General features: G+C 40.6%; 1 protein-coding gene across 2 annotated transcripts in view; it reads right to left on the bottom strand.

Annotated features, from left to right (window-relative positions):
- The window catches only part of LOC134004736 (ELKS/Rab6-interacting/CAST family member 1-like), a 150,521-nt gene that overhangs the window by 57,240 nt on the left and 71,939 nt on the right, over positions 1–21,342 (bottom strand). For both annotated transcript variants that reach the window (XM_062444113.1, XM_062444112.1), the window contains 3 exons: positions 20,398–20,533; positions 16,903–17,034; positions 10,280–10,440 (listed from right to left, as the gene is read on the bottom strand). In XM_062444113.1, coding sequence (XP_062300097.1) covers positions 10,280–10,440; positions 16,903–17,034; positions 20,398–20,533 — 429 coding nt within the window. The remainder of the gene's footprint in view (positions 1–10,279; positions 10,441–16,902; positions 17,035–20,397; positions 20,534–21,342) is intronic.

Below are 21,342 nucleotides of genomic sequence, written 5' to 3' on the forward strand. Positions count from 1 at the left end.
CAAGCAGCAGTCCACAAACCAATGGGTGACGTCACGGATGTTACGTCCATTTTATATACAGTCTATGATTAAACCGAACAGTCATATAAATTGTGGTCTTATTTTGGACCTCGGTATTTGAAAAATCCTGGCTACGGCCTTGACTGCAGCCACGAATCAACGCATCAACCCAAATTTCAAGAATTTGCTAAGTTTTTTTAATATTGTGATATAATTCGAAATCAGTGGCTGTGTACGTAGGAATCATGTATTCAAATGAATTCAAAACGGTCGAAAGTAAGATTAAAAAAATCTATTTTCTGCCACATATTATATTCACATATGCACGTCTGCAAGTTCTTACATTTACACAACACTTAAAAGTGGCAACGATTTCCATTATCCTGACAGTTAGTTGACATTTTAAGTGCAAAATAAAAATCCAGTGATTAACTTCATTATCAGATGTCAGCTGGAACATAATGCATTGTTTATATTTACGTTCACTATAATATCTCAGTGGGGTTTATGTGCTTAGTTTCTTTGTTGGCTGTGTGCTTTCTCAGACTTGAATGCCTCACATAGAGCCAACTTTCCCATTAAGGAGTATAAAGTCTTAAAATGGAATCTTTACATTGTAATTGAGCATTAATTTATAACAGTGATTATACTGTTGATGTCACACAGCTGTCAGGTTTTAAATCTCTCTATTTCTGTCACCACCTGATGTCTTACTTACTCTTTCTGTTCTCCTCAGTGCATGTTAAAGCAAGTCTATCAGAAGTAAGGATTCTTATGGATGAAGTAATTCCAGCTTTTCACTCTTTTCCCTCTGCCTGTCTGTCTACTTCAGTTTTATTATTTCCAGAATAGAAATGTAATCGTCTGGCACTCGCAACATAGAATCAGAGGCTTTGAAAAGAAAAAAAAAAGCATGTTTTGTTTGCTACTTTTTTGATATGTTTTCCCTCTTCATTGCTCCATCTTCCTCTTTAATTGCTGTTTAATGATCTGTGTGATGGCCTGGCACGCAAAACCTGTAATCAGCTGAGGAAAACAGGCAAATTTAGGTTTTGCCGCATCCTTTTTTCCTTTATCTGTTCTTTCTCTCCACTTGTTTCTTTTTGCTCTGATGTGTTTGATTCCCTTCCATCTTTTGGGAATATATCGCTCTGTTCTCTACCTCATGTGCTTGTTTTCCAAAACCCTCTTTAAATGAATTCTACTCAAATCAGTGCACTTAATAGTCGTGGGACACCTGTGATACATATTTAGATTACACATGAAATATGGCAATAACAATACACATGACCACACAAAAAGAGAGAGAGGGGAGTTTTCTCTTTCTCTGCTGTATGTTCAGAAACTTTTATAAAACCCTGTTATTTAAATACGAAACTGCAGCACATCTTTTATTGCTTCTATTTTCCCCGATTCACATCTCAGTTTCTCACAAGGGAACAGAAAAAAAAAATCAAAAAGGAGGATAGAGGAAGAGAGCAGGAGTCAGAGAGAAGAGGGCAAGAAAGGCAACTACAGAGAGCGCAAGAGAGAGAGAGAGCAAGGCGCCCTGATTTGAGCTTGTACGACTAAGTGTCAAACTGCATGCCCCTTTTTGCCATACTAAGCTCTCAACATGTCTATCATACACACAAAACGCACAACAAACACAACCACACACACACACTTGGTTTGGCACACTGTGGATTAATCTCATTGCTGTCTGAGGGGATCAAAGCACTTGTCTCTGTGTTTGGTGTGCTGCCATAAGCATGTGTACATGCATTTGTGTGGGAGGATGTATTTTTATGCATGTGCCTTTGTGTGTGTGTGTGTGTGTGTGTGTGTGTGTGTGTATGTGGGTATACATCTCCAAGCATTCTTACTCTGGGAATAAAAGCTTCTAAGCAGTCATGCTGTCTCATCTGGTTTTGCAAGTGACTGTGTATGTGTGTGTCTGTACATGTGAAGGCAACATGTATCCCCATTGTTTGGGATAATTTCCGTGTGTGTGTGTGTGTGTGTGTGTGTGTGTGTGTTTGTGTGTGTGTGTGTGTGTGTTCTATGCATGCAGTCATACTGTTAGGTATGGAAGAGCAGAGCTGTCGTTCCATTGACGCAGCCGTTGAAAATAGGATCATATACTGAAGACACACACACACACACACACACACACACACACACACACACACACACACACACACACACACACACACACACACACACACACACACACACACACACACACACACACACACACACACACACACACACACACACACTATTGATTAGCTTCAGTATGTAGTGACAACAGTGAAGACACATGAGGACAGACGAGGAGAAACACAGCCAACCAGACACAAATCAGGCGATAATGATGTTTCCAGACAGATGTATGCTCAGGAAGAGGAATGAAGAAAAATGGAAGGAAGGAAGGAAGGAAGGAAGAACGGATGCAAGGAAAGCGGGAATGAGACATGAAAAAAAAGGATGGGAGGGAGGGAAGGAAGGAAGGCATGTCAGAGCAAGTGAAGGAGGGACGGCAGGAATGAAGGGAGGGATGGCGGAAGGGGGGAAAGGGAAAGGTTGAGGGTTAGAGGGAGGCTGGGAAGGAGATAAAACGGAGAAGAGAGCACCAAAGGAGAAATAAATTGAATTTATAGTGTTCACCTTGAGGCATCAGCCGGGGCTCTGACTGCAGTAACCTGAAGACAAGCACAGCAACTTGGTGTGCCTGAATACTTTCTTTATAGTCTAACTGTACATGTGGCACAAGTGTTGGTGCATCAACAGGCTTTTATTCGCTGGATTACTCAAACTCTACAAGACAGTGTATAAAACAGAGAAAACAGGACAACTCAGCTTAAAGGAGCCTTAACCCATTAAAAGCTTCATTCATTACAGTATTTTATCCATAGTATTACTCTTATCTAAACTCTAATTGGTTCTTTATCATTACTAAAGAATAGGTGTTTCTTTTAAATCATTATTTAAAAAAAGAATAAATTCAGAAGAGGATTAGTATAGGTTAACATTTTAAATATAGCTAAATATTGTTTTTTGAGCAGCAACAGTGATATTTACCTCAGAAAGGCATTATATAAACTTTATTATATCTCAAATCTAAAATAAAAACCAATCAAATAAATAATATTTCTGAGTTAAATGAATGAAGAATACAGACATCAGTTAGTATCATTCATTCCTCCTGTCCTCTGTCCTCTGTCCTTCTCTCCTTCTGCTGCTGATGTGATTCACTGCTGCAGGTACGGCAGTCAGAGGAAGGAGGAGCTGGTTTGTCTCAGCCGGCAGCTGTTTATAAGAATTTGCCAAATTTTATTATATATGTTATAAACTAAGCTAACAGTGAGGCTACTTACTTTCAGTGAGTTTGTAACACTTCACTATCAGCCTAACATTGGTGCTATGGTTGTGTAAAACATGCAGGAAGTAGATGGAGACTGGCTTGATAAATTAATCTTATTGGTTTTTCAGATGCAAAGGTTTTATTGCAGTAACATTAACAAACATCTCTATCTTTCACTTCACCTGGCTTCCTGCAGCCTCTCTGCTATGCTGTGTGTGTGTGTGTGGAGGCAGAGGAATTAAGCCCCACCTTCGGTCAAAGAGGAGCAGCTGCAGCACAACCATAAGGGTTCTTAAAATGTTAGAACCAGTTCTTATTCAAAACCAGATTTCAGGGGGCACCCCTAACTCTGAAGTGCTGGAAATGATTCTTTCAGGCATATGGAAGATCAAATTTCAGTAAACCCAAATAGATTTTGGCATTGCTTAATTTTACAAAACAAATTATTGTGACTCACCACCCAGTATGTGATTATCACTCGTTAGTCACAGCCTGAGGCAGCCTCCCACACACAGAGAAAACAACCAATACATCATGTTTTATTTCCTCGCTAAAGCAAAGACAAAACTAACGTGACACATTTTGTTGCTCGGTGCTGGAAGCCTTGACCATTTCCATCGCCAAAAAAACTGTCAAGTGCATCGCCGCCCTTATTTTTCTACAGCAAGGTCTTTTCATTGTGATGTTTGAATGTTTTCTTTATAATAAATGGACTATTTAAGCATCCTTAATATTACAATTTCCATAACAACCTTGCAAATAAACAGAAATCAGTGTCTTGCTGTTTTATGTTTTAGAACATTTGCTTCTCCAAATGAATTCTGATTTTAATGCTTCATACAAAGTCTTTTATGGTAAAAACAATGAGCAACAAATCAGGCTACAATTTTGTTCATAAGCTGAAAAAAGATGTTGCATGATTGCAGGGGAAGGGTACATCACGAAGGTGGTTATACATTCAATATACTGTCTACTGCAGCCTGAAAGATTGATGGATGAACATACGGAGTGAGGGAGACGGAGATGAAGGTAATATAATTTCTTCAGGATATCATGCAGTTCTGTTGGCTGGATTAAGTTGTTGTTGGACAGCTGTCTTTCTCCTCTTCACTTTCCCTCCTTTTCCCCCTGCCAAAAAAACATTTCTTCTTTTATTTTATTTTATTATCCTCCTACTGCCCCCCCCCCCCCCCCCCCCTCAAAGAAAGAGATTTACTGTAGAACTGTTGCCCTGACTTCTTAACTCTCTTTTCTCCTCCTTGTCTCGTCCTCTCTGCACTCTCTTTCCTCTCCTCCCCATCCACTCTCCTCTTACTTCCTCCCAGGTCCTCTCCTTTCGCAACCAGCTGTAATGTCAAACCAAACCTATTAACTATAGTCGTATTACACAATTGACTATTTTGAAATCGTGAAATATTTTTGCTATACCTCATGCGCACATTATTTTGGATGTAGGGTTTTCTAATGAGTAAAACACATGAAGAACACTTTTGTACTGACGCAAAAAACCCACATTCTTCTGCTTTTTCCCAGGATATATAGTACGTACATACAGTACTGCAAAAAATTGGGTATTATGTAATCCTGTGATTGCAACGATTTATCACAACTGATTCATTTGGAAAATCCCTCCAATATTTCTGCATAAAATAGTCAAACTTGAAAGCTTACTCAAGCCATTCATCAAACTTTTATCAATGACATGATTCAACCTTAACCATCGATACACCTCAACAAAATCAACTTCATAATATGTTTGACGCTCTTGGCCTAAAAGCTTTTTTCTTGTACTTGTATTACAGAACTGCTGCAAATCACTGCAATAAACTATGAGTTTCCAACTGTTAGAGTTGTTTAATTGCACTATGGATGTTATTATGTTAAAATGAAGTATTTTAATCATGTTTAGTGAGGTAAGTGATGATATTTTTAAGAAAAGATTGAAAATAACGGGAAATTATACTTTTATTAGAACCTCCCTTTAGAGGGTATTTTATAGTTGGGGAGATTTTTCTCATGTGCAGTGAAGTATGAAGAATAGAGGGTGTCATATGCTGCACAGACTGCAAGGCCCTTTGAGCAAGTTTGTGATTTGCCTCAATGAAATGTACTTGAATAAAACTTTAAAAAATAATAAGTATTGACGCCTCCTCTCCTTTCCTCTAAAAATACTCAATTTCATACATTTGTACCAAAAAAGACGCATGTGGGTGAAAGTGGCAAACAGAATGAATGAAGTAGAGATATGGATACCTTGTTGTTACACACACACACACATACACACACACACACACACACACACACACACACACACACACACACACACACACACACACACACACACACACACACACACACACACACACACACTGTCAGCACATTCTTCTAGCTGGCTGTAACACACACATACACGCAAACCTGTAACACTTTAAACATGACAACACATGCACACGAGGCTAGGAGCAAAACGGTTGCACGTATTTAACGTATATCACAAAGAAAACAGGTCTTTGTGTGTTTTACGAGTGTGTGCGTGTGCATGTGTGAAGGTCGCAGCTGATGATTTATCAGTGGAAAAGTCGCATGTTGGAGCTCTGCTAGGCGGATGCTTGTGTGTAGTTCCGTTTGTGCATTTTCTGTCTCTGGATTAGTGTGCATCTATGTGTGCCCATTCATGCGTGTTAGTCTGCATTTACATGCATGTGGTTTTATGTATGTGCATATTAAAATGTATGCTGATTCTTTCTTCATATATTTTGAAATGTTCTTGACACACACACACACACACACACACACACACACACACACACACACACACACACACACACACACACACACTACAGCATAAAGATAGGCAGGCATTCACACGAACTACACTGCAGTGTGTGTGCGTGTGTGTGCGTGTGTGTGCGTGCGTGCGTGCGTGCGTGCGTGCGTGCGTGCGTGCGTGTGTGAACCAACAAGTGAAGGAAAGGGAGGAAACAAGAGATGGCGAGAAAGCGAGACAGAATGTCAGTGTGTGTTCTTCCAGCTGTATTTGGTATGTTTCTGCATGGGAGTGTGTGTGTGTGTGTGTGTGTGTGTGTGCAAGTGTGTTAATATATGCTATGTCTGTCCCAGAAACCTCTGAAACATGCAGTATCATATATCATGTCTTACAGTAACATTAAACCTTACACCAATGTAAAACTGGGCAACAAATCAGACATCAAACCCCACAGAGTTATGGCAGCCTGTGTGCGTACAGACAGTTTCATGTGCATTACACGGAGATATATGGACACACAGGACGCAGCCACCTTAAACATCTCGTGTTTTACATGTGGGAGAAAACCAGAAACAAATGACGTATTTGCTGACCAAACCCTAATGTCTTGTGAAAAATATGAGCAATCACGTCATGTACATAACTCAATGCAAGACCACTAGCAACTACCTGAAACATCTAAACTTCTCACAGAGGAGGAAATAGTAACAAAAATATGTAATATGCCAAATATGTGGAAGGAATATCTTTCTGCTACCTGAAAAATATCATGTATTATGCAAAGGCAGAGTTGAAAGTGCTGTCTTTTTTCAGTAAGTTGTCATATAATCACACAGGAATGGGACAATCCTTCATGAGCGCCTGCAGATGATTCTTGGGAGCCTTTAAAAGAGAAATTTTCAGTGTGTTCTGGGTGACAAAACTGAGCCTGCCTTTCTCAAAAATCAGACAACAAACAGGTTACAGGTGGAAAATAGCAGCGCTGGTTAGTCTTAGCATGACAATGGAAAAAAAAAACTATCAATGAAAAACTTAATATCTTTTTTTTTTTTTAAACAATCATTTTGGGGACGAAATTCTGTTTGTGGACAGAGGGGAAAAGAGCACCAAGCTCCTCTGTAACAGGCGTGACGTCACCCATTGGTTCGTGGACTGCTGCTCGGAGGCCAATAGTATCGGATCTGAGCAGCGCCATCTTGCAAATTTCAGGTGCATGCCGGGTAAAAAAAAAACACGGATTCTACTTATATGGGCATCAGGAGGAGCATGAGGCGTCCTCCTGAACCTGTGAACCAATCAACCTGTCAATCCCGACGTAGCCACGCCCTAATGCATACCCTGCTTTATCGTCAAATATAAAATCAGGGAGGCCAAAAAGTCACAAATGAACATCATACTGCATTGAAGAAGGCTTTAAACTAGCGATTGAGACCATAAACACATTTTGAAAACGTTTACTGAGGTTAGAAATCAAGTGAGAAGTTGGTGAATTCTCCATTGACTTGTATAGAGACGGAAGTCCTTTTGACACCAAAACGGTCGCCCCCTGGTGGCCTTTTGATAGAATGCAGTTTTAAATTACTTCCGCGTTCGCATCATTTCAGAGGACCAGAACTCCATCTAGTCACATATACATTTTACTTTTTAATATAGTTGTGGAAATTTGAGTTTGGCATGAAATAAACAAATACATCACCTACAGTATAGATGGCATCTGACATAGGAAAAGCAAAACTGATGTTTAAACAACCAAACGTCAAATGTAAACGGTCAAATAAGTCATTTGCAGTTGCATACTGAATGCGTAAGTCATTGGCACTTTGTTTATCTGCTACAGAAACACCAGAGACGATCAGCAGGGTAAATATCTGCTCTCTGCACAGTAGGTATGAGCTGTGTATGGAAACACTCAGTAACACCACAGTTCAAGATACAAGTTGGAACAACAGTGGTCAGTGGAGCCTAATACTGATGTTAACCACGATGGATTCATACACTCACACATACAGTATGCAGGTGGGGCAGTGAAGTTAAACGATAGCACAGATTGAACACCCACTGGAGACTGTTAAATCTAAATATGGCTGTGAGTAGGGTGGTCTGTTCGTGTCTTATTGTATTTGTGTGAATAAGCACCTACAGTACGATTGCATCTGTGTGTCCATCTATGTGCCTGTAATATAAATATTCATCAGGAAAGGCCTGTATTTTCTTAAAACCAACACTGGACACATCCTGAAGTCAATAAATCAATCACGCTGTGCTTGCACACGTGCGCACGCACACATGCAAATTCACATATGAAAACACGGCCACGCATTCTGAAGCGCTGATGCCTGTAATAATCACACGGGTTGTTACTATGGCGATAAAATGGCCAATAACTTGCTCACCTGGGCTGTGAATGGACATGCAGCTGAACACATGCAGACTCTCTCTCTCTCTCTCTCTCTCTCTCTCTCTCTCTCTCTCTCTCTCTCTCTCTCTCTCTCTCTCTCTCTCTCTCTCTCTCTCTATCTCTATCTCTCTATCTCTCTCTCTCTCTCTCAAAAACAAAGAAATGCAATGTGGGTAAAAAATCACAGATGACAGATCGCCGGAAAATTCAATTGCAGCACATGCCCTCATTTTCCCATGATGCCACAGTAAAAGGTCCCACAGCATGTTTAAACAGGCAGGAGATCCTATCATGGACATCGTCCTTCTGGCTTCTGTTTTAGCCCAAAGCATTGTTCCACTTAATCAGACCTCGTTGCACGGTCTCAGTGAGGATGTAAAACAGCAGAAAATACATGGAACAATCAGACTGCTGGACTCCTCTTAGCTACACTTAAAAATGCAAACCCCTCTATTAAAATGACATTAAAATTTACAGTGAGTTACAGTGTATGCGTGCGTGTATGTGTGCATGGGTGTCTGTGTATGTAATCAATCATATGAAGAGCTGGACAGCGATACATGGTTATTGCATTAACACGCTACTTACGTCTATGGCTTTAAAGTGCAGAGAGAAGGAGAGAGGAGATAAAAGAGGAAAGAGAGAGAGGGAGGTAAAGACGGGGAGTGAGAGGAAAGAGAGAGTGGATGAGGTGTCGGGTGAAGATCAAGTCAATGTGACATGCGACCACCTTCCTGGAACACTGAAGCAACATGGGAAACTACTGGAGATATCAGAAGAGCTGCTCATTTCAGGGAAAGTGTTGAAGATCTGAGGCTTTAAAAATAATTGGTTGAAAATGTTACATTTACTGGTGTGTCAAAAGCCAGGTAGTGAAGTAAAGGTGAAGTAATATGGGAATTAAATATACTTCATTATTTGTTGTTAATCACATGTTTATTCTAATGTTGAGTTTTAGTTTTTCTTTTTTCCAAATTGGTGCTAACATCTGAATTCATCTCTGTATCTCTGGCCTGAAACTTCTAAAAAAGATGCTCCCACAAGAACCACAGGATCATGAAAATTCAATAGTTATCTTACATGATCCTCTGCATATAAAGTAGCAGACTCTGATACAGTAGGTAGTACAGAGCGCCACAGTAACACTCAACTCCTGAAAGCTTGAAAGGTGGCTCGTGTGCAGAGGACGGCGGCTGTAGTCTGCTCAGATTCACAGTAGCTGCACTAGTGTTTTAACTGTAAGAAACATTAACGTGTCCACGGAAACTTATCAAATCACTCATGCATGATACACTTCTACTGTCTGTCCATAAACTCAGTATCACGTTCCACGGACTGTTCACAGGGAGGTCTGTGAATCATCCAGAGTGGTGGTGTCGTTAAATATTTCATCCATTTTTATTGCTGCGATGAGGAGCACAAACAGAATTTCATCTGGGTGAGAAATCTCAAAAACCGACCACGTAAAACCTAAAATGATGCATGGCTTAAGAATGCTGTGAATAAAAGGGGAAAATATGTTTTGCGGACATTTGGGTGAAATTACTTTTCAGGAGACATTTTATGTGCAAACTTGAATAAAAGGATATAAAATGTAGAGATAAATAGATCTGCAGACCAATGAATATGTAAGTGGATTGATAGATAAAGACATAAAGATAGAAAAAAGCCTAATAAATGACAGTTCGTACCAGTCAATGTAAACGTTGGGCTGGTTTACATGTCAACACAAATAAAAACAATAAAACGTGTTCTTTTGTATTCTTACTTCATCTCCAGGACCTCCTCCAGGTGTTTCCGCCTCTCCGCTCGCAGGGAAGTCAGGTGACCTTCCTTCTCGGCCAGTGAGAGTTGAGTTGATGACAGCTTCGCTTTCATCACCTCCAATTCCTGTTTCACCTTCTCCATGGCAACCAGCAGGTCCTCCACCTGATACACACACACACACACACACACTGTATCACATTTTGATTCCAGCTTCTGTGTCTCAATAAAATTTCAGATTCTTTATTTTCCCTTTCAGATCTTTCATTCACTTTTGCTTCCCAGAGATATGATAGACAAATCGTGTTTGTGTGTCGATGTGTGACGACGTGTCTCCCTCTCTCTCTCTCTCTCTCTCTCTGTCTCTGCATGTGAATCTGACAACGGCCGTTAATAGTTTCTTTGTTTTTACACAAGACGCACCACTGCAGAAAATCAAAAGTGTCATTTTTCTTTCCATGTTTTCTTTTCTCTCTTTATGTTGTTTCTCTTTCTCTCTTCTGCTATACATGTTTTCCCTACGTCCCCCCCCCTATGTGTCTGGCTGTATATCAGTATGTCAGTTTAATGTCTGTGAAGTTGGTGTGTCAAGGTTAATCTACTTCTCATGGTGAGAAGATGTGCTGCTGCCACACACACACAAACACACACACACACACACAAACACACACGAACACGAACACGAACACGAACACGAACACGAACACGAACACGAACACGAACACGAACACACACACACCTCTGTATGGACCGTGGAACAGATGCACCCACACAAATACAAAGCAGAAACACTAGCTCCCTTTTCTCTTAAGTGTTGAAGTAGAAAATGAAGAAGGACAATGGGAGTGAGAGAGAGAGAGAGAGAGTCAGAAAGATATTTACACACACACACACACACACCATTATTTTCTTCATAATAATAGATCAGAAAATCATCAGAAATGAAAAATAAAAAGCCTTCAGAGAGCGGATTCAGAGAAGCATACTGGTTAAGACCCGTGCCACATAACATCAATGCCAATAGTTTGGTTCTGGCACCTTTGTTGCATGTCATTCCCAGGCGGGGAGTTCCGGTCCTCTGAAATTATGCGAACGCGGAAGTAACTTAAAACTGCATTCTATCAAAAGGCCACCAGGGGGCGACCGTTTTGGTGTCAAAAGGACTTCCGTCTCTATACAAGTCAATGGAGAATTCACCAACTTCTCACTTGATTTCTAAACTCAGTAAACGTTTTCAAAATGTGTTTATGGTCTCAATCGCTAGTTTAAAGCCTTCTTCAATGCAGTATGATGTTCGTTTGGGACATTTTGGCCTCCCTGATTTTATATTTGACGATAAAGCAGGGTATGCATTAGGGCGTGGCTACGTCGTGATTGACAGGTTGATTGGTTCACAGGTTCAGGAGGGCGCCTCATGCTCCTCCTGATGCCCATATAAGTAGAATCCGTGTTTTTTTTTTACCCAGCATGCACCTGAAATTTTCAAGATGGCGCTGCTCAGATCCAATACTATTCGCTTCCAAGCAGCAGTCCAAAAACCAATGGGTGACGTCATGGATGTTACGTCCATTTTATATACAGTCTATGGTATAAACGCAAAAATTAAACTCTTGTCTCTCACGTTTGCTCTTATTTCAGCTTTTTCTTCACCTGCAATCTTCCGGGCTTGTTTAGCGTCCAGAGACCATCTTCATGGACCTTTAAAGAATTACTTTACAAAATCCTTTTCTACTGCTATCTCATTGAATTGTGTTACATTTCCCTTTGATCTTTCATTGTGAAGAAAATTGTGTCTGTTTTTAGAGACAAAAGGATTCTGCCTTTACAGAGAAAGAAGCACAGGGCTGATGATACAAAGAGAATGAGGAATGAGAACGAGAGGGATGGAGACAAACAGTAAGCATCTGTTATATACTCTTGATTTAGTCAATCTGACCAAGTCATTGCTGTTAGAAATGTGCTTATATGCTTTATACAGAGCATAGTAGGTTTGTCTTAAAATGTGCATGAATGAATGACCAAATAATGATCCACAGGAGGGAATAAATGATTAGCAGCACACACAAACACACATATTTCACTAGTTAACTTCAACAGAAAAGGATTTTGATTAATTGATGAATGAAGAAATGTAAAAGGCAGGTGAGTGATGTCTGTGATGATTGTTTGTTACCTTTGACCACCTAAAGCCGGCTGTGGTGAACTCATGCATTGGAATGTGAGAAAGCTGCATACAAAAAGAGAGAAGAAAGAACGAGAGAGAGAGAGGTAGGAGAGGAGGACATAAAAAGGTAAAGATGGATACAAGGAATAGGCAGAGAGAACGAGGGAGAAATTACACAGGATGATGGAAAATAGAGGAGGAAAAAAAACAAAAGGAAAAAGGAGACAAACAAAGGTGATTGGCAGGAGCAGATAGAGGCGGAGAAACAATTAAAACAAGATAGGTGTGGGAAGGAAAAGCAGAAGAAAAGGAGGAAGAAAGATCAAAGTTACAAAAAGTGCAAATAGCAAAAAGCAGCGATAGAGAAAGGAAGAAAAATAAAGAAGAAGAAGAAATGCTAAGCACATGGAAGAGAGTGAGATCAAAAAATGCAGACAGTGCAAAAATACTGAGCAGTTAGAAACACAGGCAGCATTAAAAATGCAGTTCAGACAAGACGAAGAAGGAAAGGAAGAGGAGTGGGAGAGGGAAAATGGGGACAGATGAGAGTAAATTTAGGAAAGAGAGAACGAGACAAGGTGGTAAAGAGGAGGGGAAAGCCTTTGGCCGACATCAGAGATGGAGGGATGCAGGGACTGGTGAGGAGTGATGAGGACCAGCTGGAAAAGAGGGAACTGGAGGAGAGGACATAGCAACCCCTTCAGCCCTCAGTCTGAGTGTGTGTGTGTGTGTGTGTGTGTGTGTGTGTGTGTGTGTGTGTGTGTGTGTGTGTGTGTGTGTGTGTGTGTGTGTGTGTGTGTGTGTGTGTGTGTGTGTAATAATGGTTTAAAGAGTGATTTCAACTTTTTTTTTTTTTTAGATCAAGAAATAAAAAACAAGGTGCACCGAGTTCAAGAATTAAAATAGTCTGGTTAATAAAGGACGGAAAGCTGGACAAGAGGTCTGTCTTTAGTTTGTCTGTCTCTGAACAGACAGATGCAGTGTGTCATACTGTTGACTCATTTCTCTCTGTCACACACACACACACACACACACACGCACACACCTTTCTTCGGTGATCACACATACAGTAGTGACTCATGTCTAGCAGGAAAGCTTTAGTATATTTTCATGTGGTCAACGGTTTTACTGGGCAAGCCCCCAAGTCCATGGGACAGTCCCTAACACACAAACACATGGGTTGTCAATATACAGTATGGCTGCATACTACAAGTGTGTGCGTAGGGTATGTTTGTCTGTGTGTGTGTGTGTGCATTTATGTGCCAACGCTATAATAAGCAACGTGTGTCCCTTTGAACAGGCCGCCCTCATTAGAGGCGGAAATTGTCTCTCCCTCTGTCATCATTTTATAAATCATTATGTGAAAGGTTAATTGCGGTGACGCAGTTATAAAAGCGGGAACACAAAAATATTTATTTACAATTTACTTTGTGTGTGTACAGAGACATGTTTCCAGTTTAAAACCCAACGTGGCGTCCATCTGGCTCCAGCTGAATGCAATGTTGTGCTGCGTCCTGACGCGCTGTTTAAATAGCAGTTAGCACTTATTTCCGCCATGTTTGTGTACGAGTGTGTGTCGGTGTATGTATGTGGAATGCTGTGTTGTGTATTACTACGCTGTCTGCGAGCACCACATGCACAAGTGCGTGTGCGTCTGTGCTGAAAGGCTGAGTTAGTGTTGTTGACGTTGGGTGAGGACTGTACCGAGTGTTTGGCTGCCGTCGCCACTCGTTCACCGCACGCTGACGTTTCTGCTCCTTCCTCCTTCACTGAAGCATTTTAACATGAGGACGCTCTCCAGCACCCTGTCCTGGCCTCAATGGCGTCTGTTCTATCTAATTAAAGCTGCCACTTGCAGCAATTTGAAGCATTTCAATATATCACAGCCAAATTAAATGTGATAGTTTGGCACGATTACTGTAAACAAATTAAACCACAGTCAAGACTTCAGGAGGATAAACATGTGGGATGTGGTTTTTCCATTTTTCCTTCACTTGTACCAAACGTCGCTATTATGAACTCTCAAAGCTTTACGCCTGTTTGCTTTGACAGAGGACCCAAAGTTTCTCTGCAACTGTGTTTTGTTTTGGAGAATTGTAATGATATCATAGATTTCCATACATGTGTGACAAAATGCAGTAACAATTTATTGATGTTTAAGTGCTACACAAGGCTATTAAACCCTCAGGATCTCGGTATTCCTTTTAAAGGAATAGTTTGACATTTTGAGTAATAGTTTTTATCTGCTTTCATGCTGAAAGTTAGGTGAGAAGACTGTAATCACGCTCATGCCCATGCATTAAGGAGCTAAAGCTGGGCAGCAATTAGCTTATCATAGAAAATAATATTTTGATGTGTTAAATTGTGAACTTGAGATGTCGGTGTGTGTATTTTTAAGCTTATAAAATGTTTCCTGCTCCCAGTCTTTATGCTAAGCTAAGCTAAGCTAAGCTAAGCTAAGCTAAGCTAAGGGTCTCCTGGCTCTAGCTAGCTTTATATGAGCATAGCAGATCTATAGTAAATCTAGCAATTCCTTTAAATTTATACTTAAACTGTAAAAATTAATACATACAGTGATTTATACGTACTTTACAAAACACATGCAAATCAAATTTAGTTTTCTGTACCTGCTTGTTTCAACCCTTCATTAAAGCTGTATCAATTTCACTGAGAGGGAAATATGCAAATCCATAAGACCACTTCTTTTGGTTGCATAATTACATCAAGTGGAAAACCCAACCTGTCATATGCATAATTTTAAACATGTTTTATTGTAGTTCTTGGCAATCTTTTGGAAACTTTGGTATGTTGACTAGAATTTGAAATAAAGTTCAGTGAGTTTGAGCTGTACTTGTCAGCAGCACATGAAGCTGGAAAATATAAATTTGTTTTTCAAGCCTCATTAAATCTTTGCTAAGAGCGTCTTACTCTCCAGAACAATCACTTATTGAGCGTATATTAAATGTTTGTCTGTCCATCTTAATGCTTTTCATACATCTGTCTACTTGTCTTATTTCTCTTACATCTATCTATCTGGAACGTATACTGCAGGGTCACTTTTAACATTTAAATTAATATTTACCATGTTTAAGAGTGTAAGCAAAATAAAGTAAAGTAAAATATTTGTTTCTACGTCTGTCTTTATGTGTCTGTCCAGAAGAAGCCAGAGAGGACGGCCAAACATTTAGAGGCAGTAATAACAATGGAGTCCTGCCATTTTGCCAACAGCTACAGCGGACCATGTTTTCTCAGGGCAGTTTTCATCCTTACGGCCCATGCTGTTTTTTCCCCACTTGTCAAAACCCATCCAGGCTCTGAGAAACATTTCCCATCTCTATGGCCTTATTAAGTCACTGGTACCCAGGGGAACAACACACACACACACACAGTAATTCCACTAAACCTTTCCCCTTCTGAGTCTCCCGCTAACAGCGCTATGAGCTTCAACATCGATAAAACAAGATTACAAATTGGATTGGTTGTCTCACAGTGCATTTAAGAAGAAGCTGTGTGTGTGTGTTGCTGGCGGAGGTGGACAAAATACAAGTTGTTCTTTAAATAGGGATGTTTGCCTCTAAATCCAAATGAGGAGTGACTGGGCAAACACACACACTAACACACACTAACACACACAGCCACACCTGAATGAGCTCAGTTGGCATGGCGCATATGTGTGTTGCCGCTGCCATTTCGCCACTTTTGGCATTGGTGATGTTTAGCTATGTCAGAAAGAGTTTTTATTTCACCCTAAAGATGTTTGTCTGTGTGCGTTTCCTCGTATGTCTGTTCCAGTCTTCCACAAAGACAGAAAGATAGAAGGAAATCCCTCAAAAGCCTATTCTTTATATTTATATTTTGCTATCTTAGTATGTATAGTTACAGTATTTAGTATGTCGTACCTACCTACCTATCTACCTATCTACCTATCTACCTATCTATCTATCTATCTATCTATCTATCTATCTATCTATCTATCTATCTATCTATCTACCTACCTACCTACCTACCTACCTACCTACCTATCTATCTACCTATCTATCTATCCATCCATCCATCCATCCATCCATCCATCCATCCATCCATCCATCCATCCATCCATCCATCCATCCATCCATCCATCCATCCATCTATCTATCTATCTATCTATCTATCTATCTATCTATATATCCATCCATCCATCCATCCATCCATCCATCTATCTACCTATCTATCTATATATTTATCTATCTATCTATCTATCTATCTATCTATCTATCTATCTATCTATCTATCTATCTATCTATCTATCATTTGTGTCTTTGTGAAAGAAAAAAGTGATAGGGGTTGAGGTTTAAGGAAAGATTTAGGTCTGGATGGATCACGCATTTGCTTTGTTTGGGGGGTAAGGATTCACACCTTACACATGCAGTACACAACGCAAATGTGTGTGTGTGTTATAGCGACAGAGATATAAGAGCATGTACCTGTTTGTCAGACGTCACGCGTGCCTGCTCTTCCTGAGCGAGCACCACCTCCCTCTCTGCTGTGATCTGAACGCTTTCCCGCAGTGCCTCCTCCAGCTCTTCGATGCGCTCTTCTTTTTGACGGAGGGAGTCCTGAAACACACACACACACACACACACACACACACACACACACACACACACACACACACACACACACACACACACACACACACACACACACACACACACACACACACACATAAATAGGTATGGATGCTCAAGAAGAAGCAGAGAAAGTACACAATCCAAAGAGAGAAAGTTATGATGGTTTAAGGCAGATGTGTCAAACTCATTTTCATTCAAGGGCCACATACAGACCAATTTGATCGCATGTGGGCCGGATCATTAAAATGAAGGAAGGAAGGAAGGAAGGAAGGAAGGAAGGAAGGAAGGAAGGAAGGAAGGAAGGAAGGGAGGAAGGAAGGACAGATTGAAGGAGGGACGGATGAAATGGAGGAAGGAAAGATGGAAGGAAGAAAGTAAGGGAGCAAGGACAGATGGAAGGAAGGGAGAAAGGAAGAGAAGACAAGAAGGAAGGAAGGAAGGAAGGAAGGAAAAGAAGACCGGAAAGAAAGATGGAAGGAAGAAAGGGAGCAAGGACAGATGGAAGGAAGGAAGAAAGAAAGGAAGAGAAGACAAGAAGGAAGGAAGGAAGGAAAAGAAGAGAGGAAGACAAGAAGGAAGGATGGACAGATGGAAGGAAAGAAGGAAGGAAGGAAAAGAACACAGGAAGGACAGTGGGCCGGATTGGACTCCTCAGCGGGCCGGTTCTGGAAGGAAGGAAGGAAGGAAAGAGGGAATGAAGGAAAGATGGAAGGAAGGAAAGATGGAAGGAGGAAGGAAAGATGGAAGGAAGGAAAGGTGGAAGGAGTGAAGGAAGGAAAGATGGAAGGAAAGAAGGAAGGAAGGACAGAGGGACGGATCGGACCCCTCTGCGGGCCGGTTCTGGAAGGAAGGAAGGAAGGAAGGAGGGAATGAAGGAAAGATGGAAGTAAGGAAAGATGGAAGGAGGAAGGAAAGATGGAAGGAAGGAAAGGTGGAAGGAGGGAAGGAAGGAAAGATGGAAGGAAAGAAGGAAGGAAGGACAGTGGGCCGGATCGGACCCCTCGGCGGGCCGGTTCTGGCCCGCGGGCCGCATGTTTGACACCCCTGGTTTAAGGCCACACATTCACTGGTTGCAGCTTCTTACAGTAAACCTCAGGATTTGCTTCTCTGTATATTTATTATCCTCGGGTTTAAACTTCCTTTCACTTTTGGACTTCTTGTATGATACAACAATATATATCTGGATAACATTTGGGCTTTGGGCATTTTTTCACTTTTCTGACATTTCACCGAGCAAAAAAAAAAAATGTCTCAAATGATTTTCGGTGTTTTCTGTTCCTGGATCAACAGCTGTGTTAGTGAGCATGTTTGTTTTTTTTGTTTTTGTTTTTTTTTTACATCGCAGAGTCTGAGAAATATCATTTTAAAGCCTCCAAAAACATTTTTTTGGCCACTTTGCTTCGCAGAAACAAGCTGTGAACACAACACTGATAAATGATCACCTTTTAAAGTTCATATGGCAAACCTTTTTAGGAAAACATTTGGTTTATTTACACATCCAGCAGACATGAATCAACATTAGCATTTATTTGGATTTGGATTTCTGGTCATTTAATGAGTGTAAGTCCAATATTTACTCTCTTTTTTTCATTGTTCTGCTCTCCACCGACTGCTGAGGGGAAATATCTGGCTCTTTATCTACGAAAAGCTTCATTATTTTATGGATTCTTAGAGCTTCTCGACTGAAAACAGATCTCTGCTGACAAAAATGACACTGACAGTTCTTGTTAGTTTCAGCCCTAGCACTGAAAAAAAAACTGTTAAGCTCGGTATAGCTCAGGGCTCTGCAGCATAGAGTGATTATTCTCTGTGAGTTCATCACTATGAATGACTCCACTCACATAAAAGCAGTCACATGATCCATTGTCAAAATGAAAATATTGATTATATTGAGCTTTAAGTAGTTAAATTAGGCAGAAATTCAATCGGTTCACTCACATTTACAAAATCCTTCTTGATCTGACTTATAAATCACATCTGTTTACAGCTGTGTCATATTTCTCTGTCACATCCTGCTTAACATTTCCCAAGAGGACAAACCTTGGACACTCTTCATTCAAAGTCTGCTGCTCCCAATATCTGAAATACACTGCAGAAGACTCAATCTGATCTGACCCTGCGGACTTTAAGGAATTCACAATGACACATGAAGGTGTTTCTAAGCAAAATGATGACTTGATTAACTTCCCACCATCCCCCGCCCCCCCCCTCCAAACATTTTTTCCTTCTTGCCAGGAAAGTGACTTTGCTGGTTAAATTACGATTTAAATAACTGATGGAGACAGTGTGTGAGTGAGTGAGTGAGTGAGGATGAGACATTACAGTGGCCATGAATAAACCTCCAGAGCATCTCCAAAATATGTGCTGAAAATCTGAATCCTGCTCCTGCTCCAACATTACTTGGTGTCTGACTATGCAGACTGAGATGGTCTTAATTAGATTAAGACTTCTTATTGTATTGGGTTAAATTTATGGTTTTAATTATACTCATATTCCATATTTACAGGCTCGAGCGCTGGTTAAACTTTGCAAGGATGGCTGACACTGACACACCGGTTACGGTTGTAACCACTGCGGTCTCATAAGTCTAAGTGACTCATATAGCTATCAGATCATCCCTTAACCACACACACACACACACACACACACACACACACACACACACACACACACACACACACACACACACACACACACACACACACACACACACACACACACACACAACTCTTAAGTGTGTGTGTGTGTGTTTTAATCGGCCTCTAATCAGAATCAGAGGCCACTGAGGTTTATACTTACTGGAAGGGGAGGATGGACAAAGAAAAAAAAGGAAAGAGGAAGTCAGGGAAAGTTTAAGTCGAGGAGTAGAAGAGGGGATATAAGGCATAAAAAAAAAGAAGGTGAAACTGAAGAAAGGAGGAGATGGAAAGGTGAAAGAAAACCTGCAATCTTAAAAGAAAAAAAAGAAAAAGAGGAATATTAAGAAAACCACTGTCACAATCATCACCCTCCCACATATGACTGTTAGACTTGTGGTCACTTCACACCCCAGCAGACGATTAGGGGATGCTCTCAAACCACAGGAAGCATTTTAAAACCCACAGCATTCACTTCATAGTTCTCTCACCTCTCCTCACTCATTTTTTTTTATCAACCTTTTCTCCCCTTCACCACTTCCTACATCTGTTACCTCCTCTCCTCTCCTCTCCTCCATCCTCATACCCTGTCAATCATTCTCCTAGGTTACAGTGACAGCAGGTAATATTCAGGGTAGGACAGTGCAATTTTTTCCCTGTATCCCTCCACCAAGCTCCTCCTGCTTCTCCCCAACTCTTCCCTACTTCGTACCTTTATGTGCTGGGAGCTTTCATTCAGGTTGTCTTCCCTCTTCTTAGCCTCCTCCATCATTTGGGCGTTCTTGCTCTTCTCCTGTTGCTCCTTGTGTTTCAGGTTGGCCACCTTCTTCGACTGATCCTTCATCTGCCTGCACACACACGCATAAAAACACAGTCAAAGTCAATGCATTGCATCGTTTACATTTAGTATCACAATCTCTAGAGGCATGAGTGGTGTTAGGTAGCGAAAATCTATCTTGCAGTGTATCCCTGAGTACAACTGAGGTATGTAAACCTCAAATTGGGGAAAAGTTGCATACTGAATATCTTTAGTTTTCCCAGACTTGACATCAGAATTGCTTGTCTGATTGGTGCTATTTCCTCAAAAAAGTTCATGTTTCATGTTTGAACAGCACATAAATAATCCTCCAGAACAGTTCTGCTTTTCCATTTTAGCTCCTGAAGTCACCTTTAACCTGTGAAGTTGAATAAAAGAATGACTGTGCACGCACACGCAGAGCACTGACAACCAAACTGAAAATTCAAAGTGACAGCTAGTCATATAAATGGACCTGACTTCCAAAGATTTATAAATATCCACCACTAAATATATTAAATACTCAATACCTGTAAGTGCGATTAGGAAGATATTGTAAGAAACTATTCTGTGTAATACAATACAGAAATAAAATCCCTTAGGGTCAATACACCGGTAATGCAAAGATCAGTAAATTAATTCAATTAAAAGGTAAGAATCAATGAGTAGATAGTGTCCAAGATTTCTCCACAGTGGGAAGTATGACGGGTCTTTTCATAGAGGGATTATTGGGTATTGGGAAGCAGAGCCTAAATCATCATCTGGGGAATGAAGGAGAGAGAGAGAGAGAGAGAGAGAGAGAGAGAGAGAGAGAGAGAGAGAGAGAGAGAGAGAGAGAGAGAGAGAGAGAGAGAGAGAGAG

This window comes from Scomber scombrus, chromosome 22, assembly GCF_963691925.1.
Source record: "Scomber scombrus chromosome 22, fScoSco1.1, whole genome shotgun sequence".
NCBI lineage: Eukaryota > Metazoa > Chordata > Actinopteri > Scombriformes > Scombridae > Scomber > Scomber scombrus.